This window comes from Sinocyclocheilus grahami, unplaced genomic scaffold (genome assembly GCF_001515645.1).
Source record: "Sinocyclocheilus grahami isolate Dianchi unplaced genomic scaffold, SAMN03320097.WGS_v1.1 scaffold78.1, whole genome shotgun sequence".
NCBI lineage: Eukaryota > Metazoa > Chordata > Actinopteri > Cypriniformes > Cyprinidae > Sinocyclocheilus > Sinocyclocheilus grahami.
The window spans coordinates 1,621,176-1,646,905 of record NW_015505257.1 but is presented as its reverse complement, the minus strand read 5'-3'; the positions used below and the strand labels follow the sequence as shown (position 1 = coordinate 1,646,905).

The 25,730-nt window shown below is 39.3% G+C and overlaps 1 protein-coding gene across 12 annotated transcripts in view; it reads right to left on the bottom strand.

Annotated features, from left to right (window-relative positions):
* Positions 1 to 1,538: 1,538 nt before the first annotated feature.
* The window catches only part of LOC107586158 (lysine-specific demethylase 6B-like), a 40,273-nt gene continuing 16,081 nt past the window's right edge, over positions 1,539 to 25,730 (bottom strand). Inside the window, exons 1-22 of one of the 12 annotated variants that reach the window (XM_016273416.1) lie at positions 23,897 to 24,081; positions 16,164 to 16,170; positions 15,165 to 15,247; positions 14,943 to 15,066; positions 14,743 to 14,838; positions 12,820 to 13,015; positions 12,504 to 12,716; positions 12,153 to 12,287; positions 11,032 to 11,382; positions 8,214 to 10,732; positions 7,882 to 8,008; positions 7,575 to 7,680; positions 7,171 to 7,376; positions 6,752 to 6,858; positions 6,538 to 6,606; positions 5,853 to 6,001; positions 4,820 to 4,934; positions 4,539 to 4,726; positions 4,301 to 4,442; positions 4,074 to 4,200; positions 3,800 to 3,970; positions 1,539 to 2,780 (exon numbers count right to left, since the gene is read on the bottom strand). In XM_016273416.1, coding sequence (XP_016128902.1) covers positions 2,757 to 2,780; positions 3,800 to 3,970; positions 4,074 to 4,200; positions 4,301 to 4,442; positions 4,539 to 4,726; positions 4,820 to 4,934; positions 5,853 to 6,001; positions 6,538 to 6,606; positions 6,752 to 6,858; positions 7,171 to 7,376; positions 7,575 to 7,680; positions 7,882 to 8,008; positions 8,214 to 10,732; positions 11,032 to 11,382; positions 12,153 to 12,287; positions 12,504 to 12,716; positions 12,820 to 13,015; positions 14,743 to 14,838; positions 14,943 to 15,061 — 5,160 coding nt within the window. In that variant the 5' untranslated portion in view covers positions 15,062 to 15,066; positions 15,165 to 15,247; positions 16,164 to 16,170; positions 23,897 to 24,081 and the 3' untranslated portion in view covers positions 1,539 to 2,756. Of the gene's footprint in view, positions 2,781 to 3,799; positions 3,971 to 4,073; positions 4,201 to 4,300; positions 4,443 to 4,538; positions 4,727 to 4,819; positions 4,935 to 5,852; positions 6,002 to 6,537; positions 6,607 to 6,751; positions 6,859 to 7,170; positions 7,377 to 7,574; positions 7,681 to 7,881; positions 8,009 to 8,213; positions 10,733 to 11,031; positions 11,383 to 12,152; positions 12,288 to 12,503; positions 12,717 to 12,819; positions 13,016 to 14,742; positions 14,839 to 14,942; positions 15,067 to 15,164; positions 15,248 to 16,163; positions 16,171 to 20,829; positions 20,913 to 21,022; positions 21,255 to 23,892; positions 24,082 to 25,730 lie in introns of those variants that run through there. The other 11 variants (XM_016273422.1, XM_016273415.1, XM_016273418.1 and 8 more) reach the window with 11 other exon arrangements.

Sequence of the window (25,730 nt, the reverse complement as noted above, 5' to 3'; positions counted from 1 at the left end):
TTTGTATTGTGAGTAAATGAATAGCTAGAATGATTGAATCGGTTAATTTTTCAAAAGAAAAACTCTGCCCGTTGCATAACCCTGGTTCTTACATTCGCAACCTCTGTATTTTCATCACAGTCTTAGAAAAGAACCAGACTCTGGTCTAAAATCAAATGCATCTCAAGCACAATAGGACTCCGATGCCCTAAGAGGAAAATATATATCATGATTAAAAGGCATATCAAAAAACTGTGAAATTTGAAGGAGATTGACAAAACTCCCAAGTGGCACAGAAAGAGATCAAGAAGGCTTTCTCTCCTTAGTTACAAAAATATATGAAATACTGTGTATAAAAGTTAGTAAAGTCTTAAAACGCATGTCTGAATCACTGAGGGCTCTAGAAAACATTTGGCTCTTTGTGTGACGGTTCCCTTTAGTTCAGCTGCAGCTACAGCAGGGGGAGTCGATGCCTGTTTAATATCTCTCAGGATGTGTCAGAGCTGTGGGGATGTTTTTTTTGGAGATTTCAGCAGACGGGATGTAAATTGGCTGTTTTTGAGTGAGATATTGGAGGCTTTAGCTATTATATTATATTATATTAATTTTGCATTTGCATAATTTAGTTTGCAGCTGTGATTTTATCAGAACAGAAAAACATTTTCAGGTCACGACGACCCACCAGTTGAGAACGACTGTGACAGAGTGAACTGGATAAGATATTGAGTTAACGGGTGAAAACAGGATGGTGACTTTGAGTAAATAAACTATCTACAGTTGTTTATTTATTTAGTCACAGCAGGGAGATAAAAAGGGTGCTGGTGAAATATACACGTTAAGTGTGGAGGGATGGTGAAAAACGAGATATATCCTGACAGTCATAAAAGAGGAAAACCTGTCTTCCTGTCCTTGGAGCCAGGATTTCCGCAGTAAAGTCGGCAGAGAGCGCTGAGGTGTCAGTGAAACATTGCTCCTGTCCCATGACCTCTGCAGGCCTCCGCTTCCACTCACAGACAGACAGGAGACTGTGAATCTGTAACCTTCCTCTAATACACTTCCACACACACAATCCAGAAATAACTTGCACGTAAACACATGGGAATTTATCAGAATGTTTTATTTTTTATAGTTAGAATTATATCAGGTATAACACACAAAAATCACAATGTTTTAGACAAGTCTGGCTCAGTTCCTTAATGTTTTCCTTTTCTTTTTTAATACAGTAAAACAAAACAAAAAAAGGCAACGAACCTGAAAACAAACTCCGAGAGGTATTAATGAAACTCGTAATAATCTGCAATTCATCAATAATGATACAAATCGGAAAGGTCATAATTATCATAACAGCTAGGATGACTGGAATCATACACGTGTCACAATATCCTGTACCTCATGTAAAGCAAACAAATTTCATGTGTTAAATATACAGTACAAAGACATTCGGTTCATAAAAGTGTACTGACTCTGTTCTAAGCACCAACTTGTGAGATTAAATTCATGTTTTCAAACCTACAGATCATTTATACAGACAGAGAGAGACCGGGGAGGGAGGGGGATCAGCACCATTTTGAATCAGACGTTCCCCCGTAAGCCTCACCACATCAGCACAACAGAAAGAATTACGAAATATGCATGTCACTAGGCATACATTTCCATTACCCTTCAAATTGCGCAAATTGAAATTGCAAATTGAAAATACACCTAATGGAAACGTGCCTTCAGATAAGAGAAGCATCATGGACGATCAATAAATACAAAAGGTAAAGACAGGTAATTAAATAAAATAAAAAAAAACAACAACAAAGAATAATTCAGTTATGATTCAATCCGATTGAGAAATGCATCGAAAGCCACAAGTTCGCAGGAATGGTTTTCCTTTTCTTTTTTTGAGTTGTACAAAAACGATTCACAAAACACACACAAGGTTTTCCAGACAAATGCAATCAAATAAGTTTTGGATTAAACCCGTATTTTTTGGAATAACTGTTACATATACTGTACCTCACGTGATATTTTAATGCTCTTAAATGTCATTAATCAAATACCATGAAATCACCTTTTGTCTAAATGCATACCACAAGGCCCAAATGGTGTTAGTCTAGACTGTTAAAAAAAGTTTCTTTCTTTCCGAAAACCCTTGACAACTTAAAAAAATAGCACCCAGTCAAATATGCAAATACCATTTACAAAAGGTCAGACTTGTAGTAAATATGACATGACCGAAACAACAGAAAAACAAAACGTAATGCCACCGCAATGGTCATCAGCTCCGAGAGAAATGAATCCCCTTGCTGTTATACATGTTGTATCAAAGCACCACTCATTCAGAGACACTGGCTAACTGGACTGGACTGGTGACATCGTCTTCCATTTGCATAAAAAAGTAAACTACATCAGCACCTGAATTAATGCACATGCTCAGCTAATTTTTGACATTTTTAAAAAGGAATCACAGCAGTTATCCATTGTGGATGAGTGACCTGGTAGCCAAGTTCCACGTTATTGTTAAAGTCCAATGATGTAGCACCACTCGAGTCATTCTATAATCAGGAGCGTGAGAACTATCAGATGTCTGAGGGGAAGACGACTGCGCTGGAGAGACATCTGTTGATAGTATTGTAAACAATGTGAAGTAAACAGCGATTTGTTGGGCTGTTCCATAAGTCTGCAGTAGTGGTTTTGGTAATAAAAATAAGGAGAACGTAAGGTTTATGCCGCTGATTTGGGGCAGGAGGGTAGGAGATTTGGTTATGGCTGTGTAGTTTCAGACATCAAGTTCATCTACTGCACGGGACTGGAGCCTAGGAAGAGAATACGCATGCATTACAATTGCTGTGAAAAGAATTCAAATGTACTTATAGTATCATAGTGGTCAATGACGATTCCGTTGATGGATTATTTTATTTTAAATAGGTCCAGGAAACATTTCATATTATAAATTATATTATGCATACTGAAAATGAAGCCTATTTTATAAAAACGAAACATTCAAATATAATAAAAAATAGCATTACATATTGACATTTTATTTTAAACACACAGTTCACATTTCACAAAAATATTACAAATTCTATTTTGCATACTGAAAATGAAGCCTATTTTTTAAAATTAAAATAAAAAACAGCATTACATATTGATTTTTTTAAAACATGTCCAGTTCATTTCACAAAATTATTATACATTCTATTTTGCATACTGAAAATTGTCTATTTTCAAAAAATAAAATTAAATAAAAATATCTTATTTTATTATTTTTAAACACATCAGGGTCACATTTTACGAATTCTATTTAGCATAATGAAAATCAAGCCTACTTAAATTTTATATATATATATAAAAATCAAGCCTACATATATTTTATATATATATATATATATATATATATATATATATATATATATATATATTGCATATTTTACTTTAAACATGTCCATGCCACTTTTCACAAAAAATAAATGAAGATTCTGAAAATGAAAACTATTTAATTTTTTTTAAATATAATATAATTATATTTTATTTAAACATGTCCAGGTTTCATTTCGCAAAAAAGTAATACACATTCTATTTATTATATTACAATTCTATAATAAAAAAAAAAGAATAAAAACTAAATTAAATTGTATTTAAATATCATTTTATTTTATTCTTATTTTTTTAATTGAGTTTTTTAAACATGTTCCAGTCACAATTCACAAAATAATTATAAAATTCTAGCATACTAAAAATTAAGCCTTTTTTTTTTTTTTAAATAAAAAAGTAAAATAAAACATTATTACATGTTACACTAGTTCATTAGTGTGTATGAGAGTGTTTGTCTTACCAGGGTGAAGTTATCATATGTGTTCATGAGCTCATTGATGCGGTACTGCTCCAGCACCACCACCCCGCTCAGACTGGGGCTGTGCTCCCGAGTGCAGTCCTCACAGTGAACCACATACGTCTTCCTACTGCTGTTCTCACTGGTCACAAACAGTAGGTTAAACACCTCCACCTGTTTACACACACACACACACACACACACACAAGTACATCAACAAGATACTACGACTTATGACAGAATATTATTTGGTGCATTGAGTGCTGGTGGTCCTCACGTCGCACTCGTTGCAGTAGTACGCTGGCTCATCCTTCACCCTGCTCTGATAGGAGATCTTCTTGCCTGCAGACACCAGCTGGTCCCTCAAAATCTGAATGTTTTTGATGGATTGGAGTAAACAGTGTCTGAAAGACAAGACAAAGAGGAGGTGGAACTATAAAATAATGTAAATGTATGTAAAATGAATGTAGGTTTTAATGACAAATAATGCAACGCCGCACTAACTTGATCATCTTAAATGTGTCTGGGTCTGTGATCTTGATTGTGCGGGCGACGTTCCAGGACACGTGAATCATGGGGACGATTGATTTGACTTTCTTGAGCTCGTTCCACTCAAAACGTTCAAGAGCCAGCTGGTATTGATGGGCTGGGAAGACAAAGGGCATGATGCAAGAGCTGAAAGTATGCAGTAAATGTTTGGCGAATGTCTTTGGCGCCCCCTATCGTCACACTATATACTCACCATTTAAAGGGCCAACGTTCCAGGCAATGTTGTTGCACCAGCCCACAGCCTGGACCCAGTGCACAGTGCCAGCATTGATCCACACGAGGTCACCAGGTCTCTGAATGAAGCGGTACACTGGGATGTTTGAATGATACAGATCCTCCAGAACCGGCCACCACGAGCCTGTCAGATAGTCCACACCATGCCTAACGCACACAAGACATATTGCTTTATATTTAATCGCATTTGTCATTGTGCTAAGCCATAAAAATAACTGCCGTGTGTGATCCAAAACTTACTTTTCGCACAAGTCACTGATGGCTTTCCAGTAGTGTTCATGGACAGCAAACCACTCACAGTCTCCAGGGCCAATATTGATGTTCACTGAACAGAAGTTATTATTTTCCTGATGTCCTAGAGAGAGGAAATCAGACTCAGTTTTAAAAAAAAGTTTTGTTTTGTTTTAAACATGTTCAAGTCCCATTTAACAAAGTCTATGCAATATAATAAAAATAAAGTTTTGCTTTGGTTAAAATAAAAATAAAATAACATCTGATAATGATGTTTTAATTTTATTTTAAAAATGTTTACCTTTCACATTCTATTCAGAAAAATTACAATTAAACCTGTATATATAGTTCACAAAAAATAAACAAAATATATAATTGTCTATTTTAATAAATAAATGAAAAAAAAACATACATTTTGATATTTTATTTTATTGTTAACATCTCCAGGTAACGTTTTACAAAAATATTATAAATAATTATAAATTCTATTTATCATAATGAAAAATTAAGCCTTTTTTAAATTTATTTTTTAACAAATGTAAGTAAATAAAGGCAAATAAAAAAAATTATCATTACATATTTTTTTTAACGTGTCCAGGTCACATTTCACAAAAAATATGATAATTTCTATTTTGCATACTGAAAATGAAGCATAAATAAATAAATAAATATTTGACTGATGTCCTTAAGAGAAGATGTCAGACTTTAGGTTTGTGACCATGTTTTGCTTTATTTTAAACATGTCCAGGACATAATTTAAAAAATATCATACATTTTGTATGATGATGATGATGAAGCCTATTTTTAAAAAATACAATTAAACATGTTTCTCTATGATAATATTGAAAGAGTGTAAAAAGGTTTTGTTATTCTCAAGGAGACAAAACTTCTGAATGGAAGTAAAACCTGGGAAAAAAAAAAAAAACTCCATAAGGAAAACAACTTGGTAAATAAATTCAATAATGCCTTATTTCAAAGTAAGTTAGTGAGGGTTAAAGAAATCTCAAATGCACGAATACCTTGTGTGTATGTGTACACTGACCTGGTGTGCGGCTACCAGGGACCTTCATATAAAGTTGGACTGTGTTCATGCCCAGTATAGTTTGGCCAACGTGACTCAGCATGTTCGCGCTGGAGGACACGCGCATGAATGCAGGCAACTTCAACAGCTCCTGCAGCTGCAGCTTCCACCTGAAGACAAGTACGTACAGTCATTTACTCACACCAATGCAAGTAATAATGACACTAATAAAAGCATAGTGAATGGGGTATATGTAGAACATCACCTGACAAAACCGGAAAACAGGTCTCATCACACATTCGCTTGTCGGAAAAAGTGTTAAGAGCTGTACGAACTGATTGCAATATCTATGGAATTTTAAGGTAATCAGCTAACCTAGCTAGTTGTTATTGTTGGCGTATTATTCCATTTTAATACCCGAAAATATTAATTAAAAGAATAAAAATAAAAACGTTTAGATATCAATCTACATATGTGATAGACATCGGTTATTATTATCTTTGGTATATCCTTGGAAGGCATCTTAAGTTAAACAGCTCCATATTTAACAGAGCACATACAAAACACTTGAACCGGAAGCAACAAGACCTGTTTTATAGAATATGGACGTCTGTTGCGCATAATCCCCATAGTCTCCCTGCCCAACATTATTTTATGGAAGATTGTCAACTAATGGCACAGTAATATCAAAGTGAACATCTCTCACCGTTTTGGGTCTGATAAGTCAATGTTGGTTCCAAATTTAATGATTTTTCCAATGGCTTTCTGCTCTGGGCTGTAAAAAAAAAAAAGAAACTTTTCAGAGACAGCATTTAAAAAAATAAACAAACAAAATTAAAATTCAATCTGGTCCTTGTAATAGCAATCTATATGTATCGTTATATGATAGTTTAACCATTAAACATTATTTTTTACTTTACCTGGATGCGGTGATGGAAGTCCCAGTGTTTCCTTGGGAGTTGGATTTTTTCAAATTTTTTCCCCCTGATCCGTCTTCTTCATCCTCATCTTCACTGTCTTTCTCTTCCTAGAAATACAGATAACTGTCACGTTCTTAAATTTTATTTTAAGGGTGTGTGTGTCTCTGTACCTAGAACTTTCAGGCGATTGCCTGGAGCCTCAGCATCATCAAACTGCAATACCCTTGCCCTGAGAGGGACGAGAAGGGACATTTCACGTAATCATTTGTCATTTCACTTAATATGACTTTACTGGGTGAGGCAGACTGTTATGCTGTCACAAGTGCTGTTTCCCGTTGAGGCTTAGATGTGACTCCAGTTAAGCGTGAGATAGAGTTGATTTCTGATCCCACCGAGGCACTCATGGTAACAATGTCTACCTGTAAGCTCTCCTGGAAACTGGATGCTTGGTACTGTGCGTATTTAGCGATGGTGGTGTGAGATCTGCTGCTTTCGCAGGGCCAGGTCTGGGCGGATCCTGAATGGTTCCAGTTCTTGTCTGCCGGCTGCTGCACCTGAGTCCTCACTTCCACTGCATGCTCAGAGTTGGCCTCCACCAGGGATTTAGTGGAGAACAGACCCAGATCTACCAGAAAGACAAGAATGTCATAGGCTACATTTACACTAATCCGGATACATTTGAAAACCATCTTTTTCTCTATGTTTTTGACTTTTACCCATACTGGGACAGTGTTTTTGTCCTGCGAAAACTAATCTTTTTGAAAACAATGTTTAGTCATGTGACTGTGCATGTGTGTTTGTGATATATATTGTATTTTCTCACTGAGACGGAGGGATCCAGCCAGCCCTCTGATGACAGTAACAGCATTTTTAGGGTCTGTGCAGAATTGCAGCAGCACCGGAGAAAAAGCATCTCTTTTACTCTCTAGCTAAAAATACAAAAACAAACACATAGTCAGAATAACAGACATCAAACAGACAAGTTATATGGTTATTGTTTATCTTTACAACAACAATAAAGACCTCTAATGTATCCATATAAACTAATGTCTGACAGAGCATATGATTAATAAATAATAATAAATTACAGTACTTTAATAAACCTAATGAACTGATTGGCCTCAACTCACATAAATGCTCGGTGTTGGAGGGTTCAATTTGTCTCTGAAAATAGGAGTCTCGTTGGACAGGACAGGTTTCACTGAAAATGCTGGAAGCAGGTATGACTCCCGAAACTTGCTCTTGATATTTGCCCCTCTGTCACAGAAACAGAAGTGTATGTGTAAATGCACAGAAAGAAATAACTAAAAAAAAAACTAAACGAAGAGACATGGTTCATATTCCCCATCAAAGTCATAATAATAATCAGTTTAGAGTTTTAAACACTGTTAATGATACTAGGGTGTTGTGAATAGGTGATAGGGTGGTGCCATGTGGTTCTTTTAACACATTGGTAACTTACTTGCAGGCTCGTATGACCTCAGCTGCATTATTTTCGATGTTGATGGCATTGAGTGGCATGGTCTTCTGCTCGATCTCTGAGGCCATGAAAGTCTGCCGACCTCCGCTCTCAACCTTGACCAAACGGATCCTCAGTTCTTTCAAAGGAATTTTAGACAACTCCTGCAGATTAAGGAGATTGACTCGGTTCAGCAGCGGAGGTCTGTTGGGGGGTGTCACAGTAACAGAGGTTTCTGTGTTGGTTGTGGCAGATGTAGATGATGCTGTAGCAGATGTATCAGCCTTTAGTGTGTCTTCTTTCATGGCCTTTTTTTTAATGTCGGTCTCTTTTTCTCTCTTGACTTCTTTAGATTCTGTTTCTCTATCTTTCAAGTCAATTTTTTGGTTTTCTAGGACAACCTGTTTGTTCTTGATTTCCACCAAGTGCTCATTTAAACCTTCAGAGCATGAATCCTTGGTCTGTGTCTCGTCCTTCACGGTTTCCTTTTTATTCTCTCCTCCATTACTCTTTTTGGAATCTTCTCCTTTTACGTTCCTACCAGCTTTTCTTGGAGACCTCACTTGATCTTTCTGTCTGGCCCGGTCTTGTTCCTTTTCTCTCTCAATAGATGTGGGCCCGCTGACTTTCATAGCATTTGACACAGGGCTGGAGTTTTGATTGAGCAGAAGCTCGCAGCTTTGTACTAGTTTAGCCTGCAGGGTGGCGGGAGACATTAGAGGTTCCTTCTCCTCCAGTGAAGTGCAGGTTGGGTCTTTAGCTGATTCAGCTACTTTGATCCCCACTTGTTCATCCATCTTTTGCACCTCAGCTTCCTCCTTTTCTTCTTCTTCCATTTCTTCCTCTTTTGCACTGGTTTCCATTCTCTCATCCTCTGTTTTACTCTCTTTGTCCTTCTCTGCAGGCTGGATCAGTGGGGGTGTGACCTGATCTAGGATTTCTGTGGTTGGAGATGTGGCAGGTGGACTATGCTGGTCTGGAGGGTGGATCTCAGGACCCAAGGACAGAGATGATGAGTATTTCACCCCAACTAATGCACCAGGGGGTGGCCGACCAAATGGCCCACCCCTGTAAGTGTATCTATGGCTGCCCATCGCTGAGGTTGCTGATTTGAATGTGTCCATTTGATGCAAGTGCGGTTTGTTGGGCTCAGAGCTGCTTGCTGCATCAGAACTACTATCTTTCTGCTCTCCTTCTCTCTTTTCTTCATCCTCTTCCTCAGTGTCTATTGCATTAGAAGACTCAGGAAGGCCATACAATTTGGCCAGGTCATTGTGGCAATAGTCGACTCCAGTGTTGATCTCCACTGGGTCTCTAAGTGGAGATGAGTGTGTTGGACTAGGTTGTAGTACTGGCCTCCTCAGTACTCTAACCATTTCTCCCTCTTTCCCTTCCTCATCATCATCATCATCATCACCTAAGTCCGACACCGGAGAGCCCTGCCAGCTCAGAACAGGTGGGCTTGTTGGTGGGTCCAGCTTTAGGAGTTCTTCACTATAGGTGCAGTGAGCCGGTAGGAGGTCTGGGGCACTATGCAACCCTAAGACACCCTCCTTGGTTCTGATGGGTTCTTCTTCACAAACCTTCTGCTTATTGGGAAGAGTACGTTTGGACCCGCCAACATCATGGGCCTCTACGCTGTCATCACTAGTGTCTACATGGTCAGGCTCAGAAGATTCTGATTGGTCGTCAACCTCTAAGGCTTTAGTATTGGCTTCACGGGTTGATTGGCATGGAGAACAATGGTTATTACTGACAGGAGGAGATGTAGAAGGTGGGATGAACCCTGAAGTGTGTCTAGAGAACTCTTCCTCTCTGTTATTAAGATGAAGTGGCTCAGACAGTAGGCCATCCAGGAGAGGTTCAAAATCACTGGGATACAATGTTCCTAAATTGGGAGATGCTGATTTCGAAGTTGGCATCTCACTCTTCCTGTCTTCATGCATTCCTTTTTTCCTCTCCTCCTTTGATTTTCTAGTTATCTGTCCCAACTTTCTGCCATTTTGATGCATGTTCTTCTTATCGTGCCCCTTTCTTCCGTCCCTCATCTTTTTCTTTTTCCTGTCCTCCATTTTTTTCTCCATCCGTTCTCTTGTGTCTAACAGCTCTGCTTCCTTCTTTTTATCCTTCCTCCTTAAATGCTCCTTGTGCCTCCTCTTGGCATGAATATGTTTCAAGAGTTCAGTCTCCAGCTTGCTGAGGGAGCTCTCGTGGGTGGATTTGAATCCAGTCTGATGTTTAGAGTGCCTGTTCTTCTTCATTTCTGACTTCTGTGCCCTCTGACCTCTGTCTGAGGTTTGAGTGCTGGGTTCAGAAGGGGAGTCTGAGTCTCTCTGATTGTGTTTCTTTAACCCAATCTCTGGACTCCTCCATTCTGAACAATCTGTGACTCTACCCTCTGCACTGCTGTATGGCTGAAAGGGACTCTGTTGGCGGCTAATATGTTTAGATGTGCTTGGCCGTTTTCGGTCCCCACTCACAGATTCTTGAGATTCCAGGCCAGAGGTGGTATGCCCCATCTCCTTTAAAGAAACAAATGACCAAACGATTCACAAATCTATACGAATACAAAAGAGCAGCTCAATATATGTGAATTGCTTTTTAAAATGTAATTGTTTTGGCTTTTACTGATAATTTATATGGACTTGACATTTAATTGATAGTCTTGCCTGGCCAGACTTCTGACTACTGATATTAAGTCTTGGAGCTTATTCTGGCCAAGAACTCCCACTTATACAGTCTGTGGGTGTGTTGTCTGAGGCAGAGACTAGTTCTTTGAACACTGGGCATAATATTGAAAATTCTTCCTTCTTTTACTCACACTGCTGCCATGTTTTCCCGAGCGGCTCTGTGTTTTCCAGCCAGGCTGTGCTGTGTTGAATCTGGGCTGAGGTACTGAGGTGGCTGGGCTGCTGAAGGGGCCAGTGTGCCTCTGTGGTGGAGGGAGCTGGTGCTGCTGACTGTAAGGCACACTGGTGAGGTTTGCTGGTGATGGGCAATCCCAGCCCCCTTTGGCCCCATGGGGATAGGGGCCTGGATGATCACGGACCGGATAATGGGGTTGCCCCTGTTTGGTGGGTTTCTTGCTGTGGAGGCCCTGGCTTGGGGCACTGTTGGGTGGTGATGGGATGGAATACGGTCTGTGATCTCTCATGACTGAATGACTGGACTCCTTTTAAATAAGTGAAAGAAGGATGATCATGAGCAGCACAAAGTATATAATTGTAAATTATAAATTTAAAGCAAAGTAGTATGTGATTAGGCCTGTTAATGTGTATTGAAGTTATAAAGTGTATAGAGTTATAAACCTTCCTTAAAGGGATAGTTCACCCAAAAATGAAATTTAGCCCATGATTTACTCACCCTCAGGGCATCCTAGGCGTGTCTGACATTCCTCTTTCAGACGAACATAATCACAGTTATATTTAAAAATTGTCCAGGCTGTATAATGGCAGTGAATGGTGTCCCTGTTTTTGAAGCTGAAAAAAGTGCATCCATCCATCATAAAACTACTCCACACGGCTCCGGGGTGTTAATAAAGGCCTTCTGAAGCGAAACGATGCGTTAGTGTAAGAAAAATATTGATTTTTAAAAATGTATAAACTGTAATCTCCGGCTTCCGGTTGCTCAAGCAGGCATTAACACCCCAGAGCCGTGTGGAGTAGTTTTATGATGGATGGATGCACTTTTTTCGGCTTCAAAAACAGGAACACTATTCACTGCCATTATACAGCTTAGAAGAGCCTGGACAATTTTTTATATAACTCAGATTGGATTCGTCTGAAAGAGGAATGTCAGATACACCTAAGATGCCCTGAGGGTGAGTAAAGCATGGGCTAATTTTCATTTTTGGGTGAACTATCCCTTTAAACTGCTCTTGTGTTCCAGGCATATATAGAAAATCAATTGTACAAAAAAATACAGCCGAGACCACTGGTCTACCTGAAAACGAGAGGGAGAGGACCTCTTCTCAGACAGGCTCCAGGGCATCGAGCTTTTGTATGCTGGGCTCCATGGCCGAGGTGGATGTGATGGAGGTGGACGGTTGATGAAATATTTCTCTCTCGGGTGGAAATTCTGCAGAATTTATCAAAGAGTCATGCATTATCACTTAAGGATCTTCTCATTCTGACCAGGAGATGGCGCTTAAAGACTACTGCCTCTTTATAACCAAAACTTTTTGACTGACATATCACTTTATACTCAAAAACTAATAGAAAAATATAAAAATTGTAAATGTAAATAGTAGCGGTCTTTGCACATGAATTTTAACAAGGAAAAAACATGACTGACCTGATGCGAGCTGATGCTCCTGATCCTCTTGCTGGGACAGTCGTCTCGTGAAGGGGATGGGTTCCGGAGTGGTGGTGAGATATTGTGAGGAGGTGCTGGACGTTTGAGAGAGGGCCCTTGTAAAGTCCTGGACTGAGTCGACTGTGTCCATTTCTCTCCCTGGGTCTGTGGGGGACACCCAGTGGAACGCTGCTGCTGATGCGGACCCCCATACTGAAACAGGAAATAGCATCAAATCAGTCAGGAAATTAAGAGTTCTTTTGTGTTTTGCTCATCTTTGATAGCACTGTAGCTCTATAAATTTGGATGCCCTCACCCTGTGTGGCTGGCTGCTGTGATTGTTGCTGCTAGAGAGGTGTCCTCCACACCCTGAGCTGTAGCTTAGGGTGGGGCGTTCTGGATTGTGGTGCTGGCTCTGTGTTGGACCGCAGCCCCTTGGGACCCTCTGCTCCTTTTCGATGCCTCTGTCTCTGGGGTGCGTGTGGGGCCTGTCCCTGCTGAACCCTGGAGGTCTGTTTGTAAATAAAGAGAAATACTATCTATGAATGTCACACAGTGTTAACAATGTGTGAACATGGCAAATTTGCATATGTGACCCTGGACCACAAAACCAGTCTTAAGTCGCTGGGGTATATTTGTAGCAATAGCCAAAAATACATTATATGGGTCAAAATTATAGATTTTTCTTTTATGCCAAAAATCATTAGGATATTAAGTAAAGATCATGTTCCATGAAGATATTTTGTAAATTCCCTACCATAAATATATCTCAACTTAATTTTCGATTAGTAATATGCATTGCTAAGGACTTCATTTGGATAACTTTAAAGGCGATTTTCTCAATATTTTGATTTTTTTGCACCCTCAGATTCCAGATATTCAAATAGTTGTATCTCAACCAAATATTGTCCTATCCTAACAAACCACACATCAACGGAAAGCTTATTTATTTATACTTAAGATGTATAAATCTCAATTTTGAAAAATTTACACTTAAGACTTAAGAAGGTTTTGTGGTCCAGGGTCACATATTATCTCTACCATGTAGCATGTAAGACTGTGCGTGTCCAATCACAGTACATTGAAAACGTACATTAAAACACCTGGATGGCATGCTAGTAACATACTAACAACATAAAGAGTAACATAAGTAGAGGTATAAAAAGTGGTACAAAAACATTATACATTTTTATTACAATTATGTATAAAATATATAAATGTATAATATATAATAGTTATAAGTATATATTTACGTTACAAATATTAAAGGGGTCATATGATGCTATTTTAAAGATCATTATTTTGTGTATTTGGTGTAACGGAATATATTGACATGCTTTTAATGTTAAAACTTACAGTCATTGATTCAGAAGCGCCAGATTGTCATAGCAAAGTCGGAATTGACCTGTTTTTTTTTTTTTTTTTTAGAAATGGCCTTTGTGCACAGCCAGCCTTGTACTCTTCTAGGTTAAAAAAAAAAAAAAAACCTGTCGTCCATAAAATGCGTTGCAAAAATTAGAACATCTGGGTTGTGCTGTTCTGTTGTAAATAAATCTTAACCAATGATTCCTAATTGCATCTACTTGCGGAAGGCCAAATAAAGTGCTTTTGCTTTCACACTGAAACACAGCGTCTCCCTGACATGGCTGCATCAACACTACTGCTGTTCCTGAAACCACGCCTTCTTTCTTTGCGTGCACATTTGGGCGGCATTTTGCTAATATTTCCACATAGTGACGTAGACATGTGGGGGCGTGTTAGAATGAGATGTTTTAGGAGGGCGTGGTTGACTTAACTTTTATAAAGAAGATCTCTTTGGATTGGAGACTTTAGTCTTTACAACTTTACAGATCTTCTTTATGCCCCAAGAGCTTGTAACACTTCAAAGAGAAAGTAAAACTTGAAAATCGCATCATATGACCCCTTTAAATTATATTAAATTCAAACTGCAAAATAGTTATTTTATTATAAAATAACATGAAAATAAAAATATACAAAATATAAAAAACAAAAAAATAAAATAATATACAAATATATAAAAACGTACATTAGTAATAATACATTGATTCACTAAATTATAATGTAGGTGTCAAAAATACACATCAAATAAGTGTACAAGTGCTGCAGTTGCAATAAAGCAGTGACTGTGTTGACTATTACCAGTACAGTACATGTATAGGATGCAAATTGGGAATTAGCCAACAAGTCAGAACTATTAGAGCAGAAAATAATGACTGACCTGTTGTTATAAGCTTTATTTGGGTAGCTTCGTCCTGCTGTGTAGTTTTGGGATGGGGATTGATAGTTCCCTCCACTGCACCTGAAAACAGAAGAACTGATGATTTAAAAACGGTAAGATATACACAATAAAACAATTAATGGATGTGTTCAATTAAGTGTTCAATTAATGGATGCAAATGTGCGTGGAGGATGGATGACCTGGATGGAGGGGACCAGTGCCGGTTGCTGCCTGGGGCCCATGGTGCTCGATTCGGCCCAGAAGAGGGGAAGGAGTCCCACGAGTTACGTCCAGAATACTGCTCTGCTATGTGATACATTCAGCCTGAGGCGAGACAAACACACACAAAAGCGAATAACTGAAGTGGTTGACTCATGATGCACCTTGTTCTGGAGAGAAGAAAGTGTCCTGTGAATACTCACCGCACTGATGAGTCGGAGAAACCCTCCACTGCAGATCTCAACAGAGATCACTACACTTTGCCTATCTTTCGAGTTGAGCTTTACTGAATGAAAGAATGAGAGAAAAATAAATAACAAGGATAAATAAAACTGAAAGCATCCTTTCATAATATCACATGATAACAGTAATGCCTTGTTTTGAAACATTTTTAGAGGAACATTTGTTGTGTGGATTGTCTTTCAATGTAAATCTAGAGGATTTTTCACCCCAACAGATATCATTCAAGTCCATATTAAACGATGCAGGACCAGTAACTGGTTTAATTATAAAACTTGGGTTAGGGATCTGACAAACCTTTAGTATAAGCAATATCAACAGTCGTGTTTGATGTAGTACAGTACACAGGGAGTTAGAGACAAAGACAGACGGAAAGCGAGGGAGGGAGGGGACAGCAGAAAGAAAATCTTCAGGATGTGCTCTTGTAAATGATGGTCAATATCAGTTTCCTGAGAGAAAAGACAATATAGCTCCATGGTAGCCACAAGCATCTATACTCTATAGCATATTTGTGGCTACCATGTATAATGTGCTGCACAACACAACGTCCTTAACTGTCAAAGAAATAAATCTCATTGTGACCTTCATGTCGCCCACACACCTAACACACCTTTGAAGATTTTCTAGCACCTGACTGACGCTTCCTCTAGATTGGACTGAGGCAACAGATCAAACGTTCAACGCTGGAACTAGTTCAACCTGAAGCATCTGCAGCAATCCACAGGCTCCTGTTCGTCTTATCTCTGCCCCCCACGCTCCACCCCACCCACACCAACTGTCCTTTATCATCGGAAGAAGCGTAACAAGTGTGCGAGTGTGTGTGAGGTTAAAGGAGCCCATTTGTGCTCTTTTTGGTCCATTAATAGCTTGGCTCTCATACTGTAATTCTCCAGTTGTGCATTCTGGTTCAGATCAGGACAGAGCAACTGCGGGCACTTTGTGTTTGTTAAAGGGTGTCTCACCTCTTCTCTGCATCTCATAATAGCACATACTCAGTTGAACACACACACACTTGAACTTTGACACATTTGCTAGATGTACAATACATGGTAAGCATTTGTATGTCTCTCTCTCTCTCTCTCACACACACACTGCCGCAGCACATAAAAAACACAACATCTATTATGTTGAGAGCTCTTGTTTCTCATAAACAGCAAAGAGATTAAATGGAGACTCACATGGAGACTTTTGCCTAGAAATGTCACATCTGTCTCCTCTAGAATTTCAGAAAAGATCTGAACAATAGGCATGTTTCAATCCATAGCCTATATTTTAATGCACATTATGCAATAGTGCCAAGTTGTGAATATATTTCCAAAAAGGGCAAAAAAACATATACGCTCACTTGAGGCCATTTTTTTTCTTGGTAAGAAAACATGCACACAAACTACGATGGAAACACATTTACTGAATACATTCCAAGATGTGCATCAAAAAAGTCATGTGATTGAATGTATCGGTTGATGTATGCTGAAATTCTCCAATCATTTAGTTCATTTAAACCCCGCCCCTTTCTTACAATCGTCATTCTATTCAGATCTGGCTCCATCCAATCAACAACCAATGACCTGAACCAAGTCTCCACCCTAAATTTTTTTCTTCTGATAATTTGTTTCACTTTAATGTACGTCACAATATGGAAAAAGGATCTGTCACTATTTCGGTTTCATCGCGACTTTAAATTAGGATTCGAAAAAAATAGTAATAAAAAAAAAAACTGATTTCAACATAAATCCAAACACTTCTTATCAAACTCTTCAAAGACCTATTCTATCTTCATTATTTTTTTAGCTCAGTATGCTTACTGCATGTCAACTATTGTTTCGTTTGTTTTTATCATCTCTGATCGTAAGGAAATGTAGGATAAACATCGGAGACAAAGCTGATACTTCAACGAATCTTAACTAGAGCCAAGTTTCCTGAGCTTCGAAAAACACCTCTGTGAAATTTCCTTTTTATTCACCAACGTTCATGTGAGCATCCTGTCCCATTGTAATCAAATTTTAACGCAGACCAACAATGCACTGTCAAACAGGTTGAGTTATATCAGATTACACAAACCTATCCAAGTACATCACACCTGTTCAGTCCAAACCAGACTCTCACAGCGTACTTTCACCAGTGAGGATACAAAACACAATAATGCAAGACCGACGTGCACAAGTGGGTTGTGTATGCCAATGCTTTTATGACATGCTGCTAATGTAGGTAGCCATAGAAACCCAGCAAACTGTTCCGTTGGAAAGGAAGTGGTTCTAACTTCCTGTAAAAATGTGACACTGTTGTGCAGTTGTGGTCATGACCTCACATGCACACACTGCTGAAAAATATGTTTTACAAACGTGTCTGAAACGTCTTCCCTACTCATTTTTTTCAAGTGGTTCAATTGTGATTATGGTTGTTATCAGGCCTCATTGGGATGCATGAGCGAAGAGTCTCACATCTCATGGATGAATACAGCTTCTTTGCATTACATTCAAATGAGGTGCGATGCAGACTGACAGTTGGAGAATCATCCGAAGAGCTTCCACTCATGCATCTTCCTCTTACTATAAGCTTTTATGAGTCTCTCCAGTTTCAAACACATGCACTTAAATGAAGAAGGAATTACATTAGAAAATAATGGGCCAAAGGCTGTCCAGCACTGTACGTCTTAAGTTTAATTTTCTCCCATATCTTGCTCTCCTTAATTTAATCGAGTCCATATTGGCAACTACAGTAATTCTGCTTTGTATCATAGTTCTACAGGGGTCAGGAGACATACGTATGTTAATCAAGGTTTTTTGCACTAAAACACTCATAATTTTAGTATATGTATTTAGTCAATATTCTACTCTCTGTCTGAATTAAACAGGCCATTTTTGCTGTTGTGCCTTTAACCCTCATATGTAAACTGACTTTTTGCATATGAAATGAGTAACATCAGGTATGCGGTGATTTGTAATTTAGTTAGCGCTTCCCGGTTTCTTAAAATGAGCCTACATTACATTGTGACAGATACTAAACGTACAGATACTGTATTTGCTACATGAACTGTGAAAATCAGGCGGAAATGTTTAAGGATCTTGTTAAAAATCTACTTTTGGATGATTGGTTTTTGGACCCGTTTAACTTACAAAGTTCCAGAAAATTGGATGATATGACCTTTTAAAGGTTCAAAGGTCAAATTTAAAAGTCAAACCCCCCAAATAGAGTTTGATACTCCATAGAAAGCCACATAGTCAAGAATCCACATTCATTTCACTGACGCGAACTCTTCACAAAACTCAACAGTAAAGCCAGGAATCCAGTCGAAAACATATGGTGACTGTCCATCGGAAACAGATATCTCATGAGAGCAGAGGGGAACCACAGCAGGAATCAAACAGCCGGAAAGTGAGAGGAAGAGTGGGAAGGGAAAGATAGGGGCGCCACTGCTGTCGGGGCCAGCGAGATTGTGTTACTGGCTGATATATGAGAGAAATTCAGACTCAATATTCAGTGAAAAACCCCACGCACACTGCAGATGTAAACAAAAGCGGCTAGGCCAAACTATGAGGGGTTCCTGTTTAAACAACTAAATTAGATGTGCTGTGCATCTCTTTATCGAAAGCAATGGAGATGGTGTTACAGACACAAATACAGAGAACAAACTAAAATGGCACATATCTTATGGGAATTTGAGGTTTTGTTGATCAGTTTCAGTTTCAGACGCAGAATGACATCCAGTTTCAAAACCAGAATCAGTTAGATGTCTTTTATTGACATATTTCACGTCAAGCAGGACTTTGTTGTGGAGAAAACGGTCTTTTAAAACAGATGCTGATGTGGGACCATCGGTGTAACCGCGCGAACATGATTGTACTACACAGACAAAAAAAATCAGCCACATTTTCTGAGAGAGTAATTCTCACAGCATTTCTGTCTCCATGTCTTGTTCTCACATTCAGCTTTCACTCTTAAGTTGTGGTGCCATTGACGCTTGCAAGTCGTTCAAAAATTGACGTGCTATTGCAGCTGTTGGGGTCACAGTCAGTGGGTTTATGAGTTGATATCCAATCTGAGAGGCAGATATTGACATGTACACATCTCATATTACTTTAAATAAACAGAGACTCGCTCTCACATATGAGGTTTATATCAGATCAAGAGTGCGAGTTGTAACAGGCTGGATGCTTTTGGCGGATTACGGCAGCTAGGGACTAATTTGATAGAAAATACCTTTGATGTAAGGTTAGCCTGTGAGAAAATAAAAACATACAAACTCTCATAGAAGTCTTCTTTTGAAACACACACATATGCACGCAGGAGGCATTACTCCTGCCCGTTAAAGGAACAGTGGACCCAAAAATTAAAATTGGTTGCGATGAAATGCACTAAGTTTGAATATGCACGAGTGCAAATGATGGTTGAGTGAGATCATGAAGTGTTTGGCCATATGGCTTTTGCACTATATTACAAGTCTCCTGAAGCCACATAATAGTCTTCTGTGATTTGGTGAGAGGAACTTAAGACATTATTCACTGCTGTAGAACTCAAATATCATTCACCCTTGATGAATGAATGGATTTTGGTGTCACTGACAACAATTCTGGCTCAATGCTTCTTTACAAGACATTTACACAATTGCAAATGAGATTTGAGAGATGAAGAGTGATATTTTCATTGAGGATGAACTGAAATTGCATTCACTTCATCATACTCCATGCTTTCAGAAGACGTACTAGCCACATGTACAACTTAACAGTAGTTTTATGACCCCTTTTTGTCACTTTCCGAACTCCCCTTGTCAATATATGGTAAGCTTTCAATATCTGGAAAAGAACAATGTGATTCTTCAAAATATAATCTTTTGTGTTCCACAGAGAACAGAAAACCATTCCAGTTCCAGTGAATTATGGCTGAATTTTCTCTTTAAATGCAAAACTCTCTTTAACACACTTGAAGTTTGCAGGAAATTCCATTGTTAAACACATATTTACATTACTCATTCAACTATTTTCAATTCTTTTACAACTGTTGGGGACATGCTTCTGTTTATCTTCTCTCTTATGCTGCTGCTAGCTTAAGTGCTGCTAATGAATTGGGCCAACAGGGATGACAGGTGACCATGGGGCCCCGCAGGAGGGTAACGTAATGCATGCATGTGGGTGTTCTTTGGCAGATAACAAACAGAGGAAATCTCTCTCATACAAAGAGTTATGGATGATACTGCTTGTGGGGAGATTGTCTGAGAAAGTTCACTGCAGACACACACACACCAAGGCGGTGTCTTTTATTAGATCTGTGTTGAGCCATAATGGCAGAGATTAAGATCGCCAGCTATAATAACCTTACTTCCTGCACAAAAGTATTCACCAGAGACCGGCTTGCTATTATATCTCACACACACACACACACACACACACAACTGCATTATGTACAGAAGGATCTCCTCTGCAGCTAACTTCATAATTCACTTTGAGTTGTAGAGACTTGCACAGGATTTATTGCAAAACATTCACAGTCAGTCACATTACTGCACAAAGTAAAGTAAAAGAAACCACAAGGAGCACAAAGACAGAAAAAGTGAGCCGGAGGGGCCGGTATTTAAGTTGCATGGAGAGGAGAGATGAGTGTTTCTCTCCTGGGACGCACAAGCGTTCTTACCTTGCAGGTCAGAGAGGAAGAGAAGGGCACTGCTTCCTGTTTGCCCACTGCTCGAATGCAGTGTACCTTTAAAGGTACCGGATGACAGCTCTGACAAAATGTGTACACGCTCTGTCTCTCTCTTTCTCTCTCTCTCACACACACACACACACACACACACACACACACACACAAAAAGAATGATAGGACTTACTTACGAAACGCCACTGAGAGACAGGAAGTGAGCTTCTATTGTCAAAAAGGCGAGTGTGCCTGATCCATTCTGTCTTGTCCTTTCGTACCTCTCTCTCTCTCAACACACTCTTGCTTTCTCTCACATTTGCATCCTCTTCTGCCTTCTCTTTCAGTAGACAAAGAAAGGGAAGGAACGGTACGAGAAAGCAGAAAGAGAGAGAAATAGAGGGAGAGGCAGTGAAAGAGGTAGAGAGAGTGGTGTTGAGAGATGATAGCCCAACCCCCTTCTACCAGCCAGTCTGCTTTCATTTCTTTTCCTTTTTTTTCTTTTCCCTGTACAGCCCCTCCCCCACCTCCCTCTCCTTCACTCTATCCTCATTTTCTCCCTCTCTCTCTCTCTCGCTCTCTTCACACCAAAAGAGTACAGTATGTGTTTCCAAGGAAACCAATCATAAACTCTGCTCACTGCACATCAGCTCAATGCTACAGAAGATGTTCTGAGCTCAAAACAACGATCTCACCGGAGAAGAAAAACACATGCAAACATGGAGTGCATGAGAGTTCCTGAGGGAGATTACGTGCAATTGAGAATTTTGCATGGCTGCTTATGAAGATTTATCTGTCTGGACCGCATTGTCCGATTTATTTTGTTATTTGTTCAGTGACTTTATATATGAGGGTGTGCATGTTGTTCAGATGACTTTCCATCTTCTGCACGTTCCACATACAAACCTTGCAGAGTAAATAAGATTTTGTCCGCCTGGAAAAAAATACAGTTGCCTGACTGGTAACAAAAGATTCTTACTATTATGGAGAAGTGTAAAGAAATGTGTTCTTATTGTAATACATGGTAATTTTATGTCCAAAAACCTACTCTATGCAAGTATGGGAATTCCTAAATGTTTCAGAACGCAATTCAGAATGCATCACAAATACATTTTAACATTCCTTGAGGAATTCTCATTATTGCTACAAGGCACCTCTACAGTCGGTCTTCTCTTTCAGGGTAATGTTAACAAATTAACTTTAACATTGTTGAGATCAGAGTGTTTAAATCAGACGTTTCAGATAAGACATTTGATATCAAATTGGTAAAATCAGAGGTTTGAGACCAGAAGTCTAAAATCATACTATAGCAGTTAGACAAGATCAAACGTTTGAGATCAGTGTTTTAATCAAAACATTTGAAATCATACGTTTTATATCAGATTGTTAAAATCAGAGGCTTGAGATCAGAGTTCTGAAATCAGAATGTTGCACAGAAGAGATCAGAAATTTGGTTTAGATTAGATTGTTTAAGTCAGATGATTGAGACCAGAAGCTTGATATCAGACCGATGAAATCAGAGGTTTGAGATCAGAAGTATCAGGCATTTGCATTTAGACAAAGAAGATCATAAATTTGAGATCTGCTGTTAGAAAGTGAAAATCAGATGAAAGAATCTTAGTTACTTGGCAGCCTGACAGTAAACCAGTCCAGGCAGATATGATACGTGAAGCAGATACAACACGGGTAGAACTACTGTACACAGCTAGCTGACGAGGTCCAAAACGATGGTGGTCCAGTAATGTCAGTTTCCTCAGAACCACAGATTCCCATATGAGGTTGTGATGTGCTTGGATTGGATGTTTCCAAAACCAAGTTTCCTTCATTCCTAAACCATAATAACCACCACCATTGCAACTCACACAGCTGGACCACCGTGGTCCAAACCAGAACCAAGCATAATGTTTCAATTTACCGCTGAGCTGTAAAAGGTGCTCAGTATGCATGAAAAGCTTAAAAGGGTGGTTTGTGTTTAATTTCAGAGTGCTATAATTACAGATTTAGGGTGTTTCTGGTTAGATTTAACACTACACTCTTCAAGTAACTTAGTAACTTTCATCTTTCCAAGGTTTCAGCAGACACTTAGTAAGTATGTGAGGAAAAACAAACCTGGTCGAGGTTCAGCACATACAAACCTGGTCTCCAAAAACACAGCTGAATCAAACGTCTAAGCTGTCCTCACAAACGATTAATTCTGCAGTTACAGAATTCCTATTTCTGTGTTTGAACTGTTCTGGGTTTCAACTCAGGAAGGTTCATTTCAGTCTACAAGGTTACAAAGCACAACAGATCTCATTTAACGGACATCACGGTTTCATTCATTACAGCTCTAGCAAATGACTCGGGTTAAGCATCTATTTTTAGAAGGATATTTTAGCAGCTCATGGTTGCTTGTGGTAAAGCTCCGGTGAATGTAGGTCAGTATGTGGAGATAACCACGGCATGTGTGCCATTAAGCCCCCTGCAGGCCTGTGCAAACAATAGCCTTCCAATGTCCCCCCCTGGAAACATTTACAATATACAGTTGATTGATTTTAAGTAAACAGTAATTTTCAGAACCATGCTTCCTCTATGAGTTGACATTATGCAGTTTTCTAAAAACCAGTGCATTTTGAGGCAACGTTTGCATCTTACAATATGAAAACTAGCATGCCTTGGGGACTGTAATCTCATGATGGCATTTATTTAATCACATGGAACCAGAGAGACAGTGTAAGCGATACCAGTAACTACAGTTGCCGGCGATGATGTGAGGCAATGCATCTGTAATTCTCTCTCTCTCTCTCTCTCTCTCTCCACACACACACACACACACACACACACACACACACACACACACACACACACACACACACACACACACACACACACACACAGCTGTGAGAATAATGAATGACTGCTTTAGTGCGGATCAACGTGCACGTAATGCACACGTACACAACATTTATGTATATGGAAACACATGCCCATGCTAATTTGCACATAAGAACCCATGCAAGTACCTCTAACTATTATGAGATGTTCAGAATAACGAGATGGTCTTTACTTTCTTGATGGTCTTACCTACTCTTTTCTTTCACCTCCTCTTTTTCTCCTCCTAATATGTCCTTCAAAGCAAATCCAAACCTTTCCTCTCGCTTCCTCTCCTTCCCAAGTAAATCCTGTCGACGCTGTTCCCCACTTCTCTCCTCCCTCTTTCCCCTCTCCTCTCCTCTCTCCGATTCTCACAGCAGACTTATCCACGTGCACAGCCTGGGGGCGGAGCCACTGCTTGCTGCTCCTGTACTCTGCTCAGTTGTCAATCATCTCACTTCAGCCAATCAGAAGAGAGCAGCCTGTGTCAGTCAAGGGATACTAGCGAATATGAGCCTTGGAGGTGGGGGAAAAAAGTGGAAGAGAGAGAGAGAGAGAGAGAGAGTGTGTCTGCCTTGTATGTGTGTGTTTTGGAACAAGGCCAACACACTGTGTGCTATTTTTAAACCTCACTGTAGGGTGGCAAAAGACTCCATTTTCTGAAAGAATCGGGTATATTTCAAAGCCCTAAAATATCTATATGCTCAATTAAGAAATATGAAATTGTGGAATTCTTCATGGTATAATTATGGTCTGTAATGGTATTTTGATGTAACTCTCCATGTAGCAATGGATGGGGTTGCTACAGTTGCTACAGAGTTTATAATGGACTAAAAACTGCATTGATTATACTGATACATAACAACAACAGGGTGTTGCTATGTGGTTGTTTGGGCGTTTGCTTACCGAACTCAAATCAAGAAAGCTCTGAAATTGGTTGCTTGTTCAATGTAAGTCTATGGCATGAGAATTACAAGTGTGACCTGATATGAGAAAAAAAAAAAAACTTGATATGCAGAAAGTTTTCAGCAGATTAGATGTGATAGGAGATGATAGGCACTAATTATGGCAAGCCGTTTTAGCTTAAAATATTCCCAGCATTACTCGTTGTAATTGCATTTTTACTAGTAACAATTCAATTAGAGAGCTCTACAATTAAATTCTTACTAGTAACAATGCCAATCAGAGAGCTCTCTAATTCAATTCTTACTAGTAACAATTATGATTAGAGAGCTCTCAAATTCAGTTTTTACTAGTAACAATTCCAATTAGAGAGCTCTACAAATGAATTTTTGCTAGTCATATGTGTCACGAATCCGGTCCGTGACCTTCCGGCCGATCGACCCACGCCCATTTACTGGACTGCTTTTATGTTTTGCCTGTACCATACCTGTTCGCTGGTGTTTCGACCCTGCCTGTGTTTGTGACCACGTCTTTTAAATAAAAGCTTGCATATGGATCCGCATGCCTCTCGTCTCATCGGCTCCATTACAGAATATTCGGCCACACAAGGACCCAACAGCTTTTCTGAGGAACATTGGCCAGGTATGGACACTGCAATAATTTTGTTAGCCCTTAGACAAGGCCCTCGATCGCTGGAGAACTATGTTCGCACATTTTTAGCCATCGCACAGTATTCTGATCTACCTGATTGTCTTTTGAAAGTTTTTTTGTGATGGTCTTAATCAACCTCTACGATCTGAGCTTAGACGCGAGTGTCCGCGTTCGTCACTGAGTTGTTTTTTGAACTTTGCTTTGTTGACTGTTGGCTCTCTATTCACTGTGGGTGTTGCGGAGAAGGAACGTGATATCTAGTCAGCCACAAACTCAGGGACATCCGAGTTTACTGATCGCTACTCCGGTGATTCAACCCGCTCTTGAAATGGCGGCCGCACCAGAGCACGCTCACATAATGGTGGCAACAGCGGAGCCCGTTCACAAAATGGCGGCCACAACAACGCTCCGTCATTTCACAACTGCCATCCATGAGTCAAGTCAAGTCAAGTCACAGCTGATCGTCATGAGTCAAGTCAAGTCACAGCTGATCG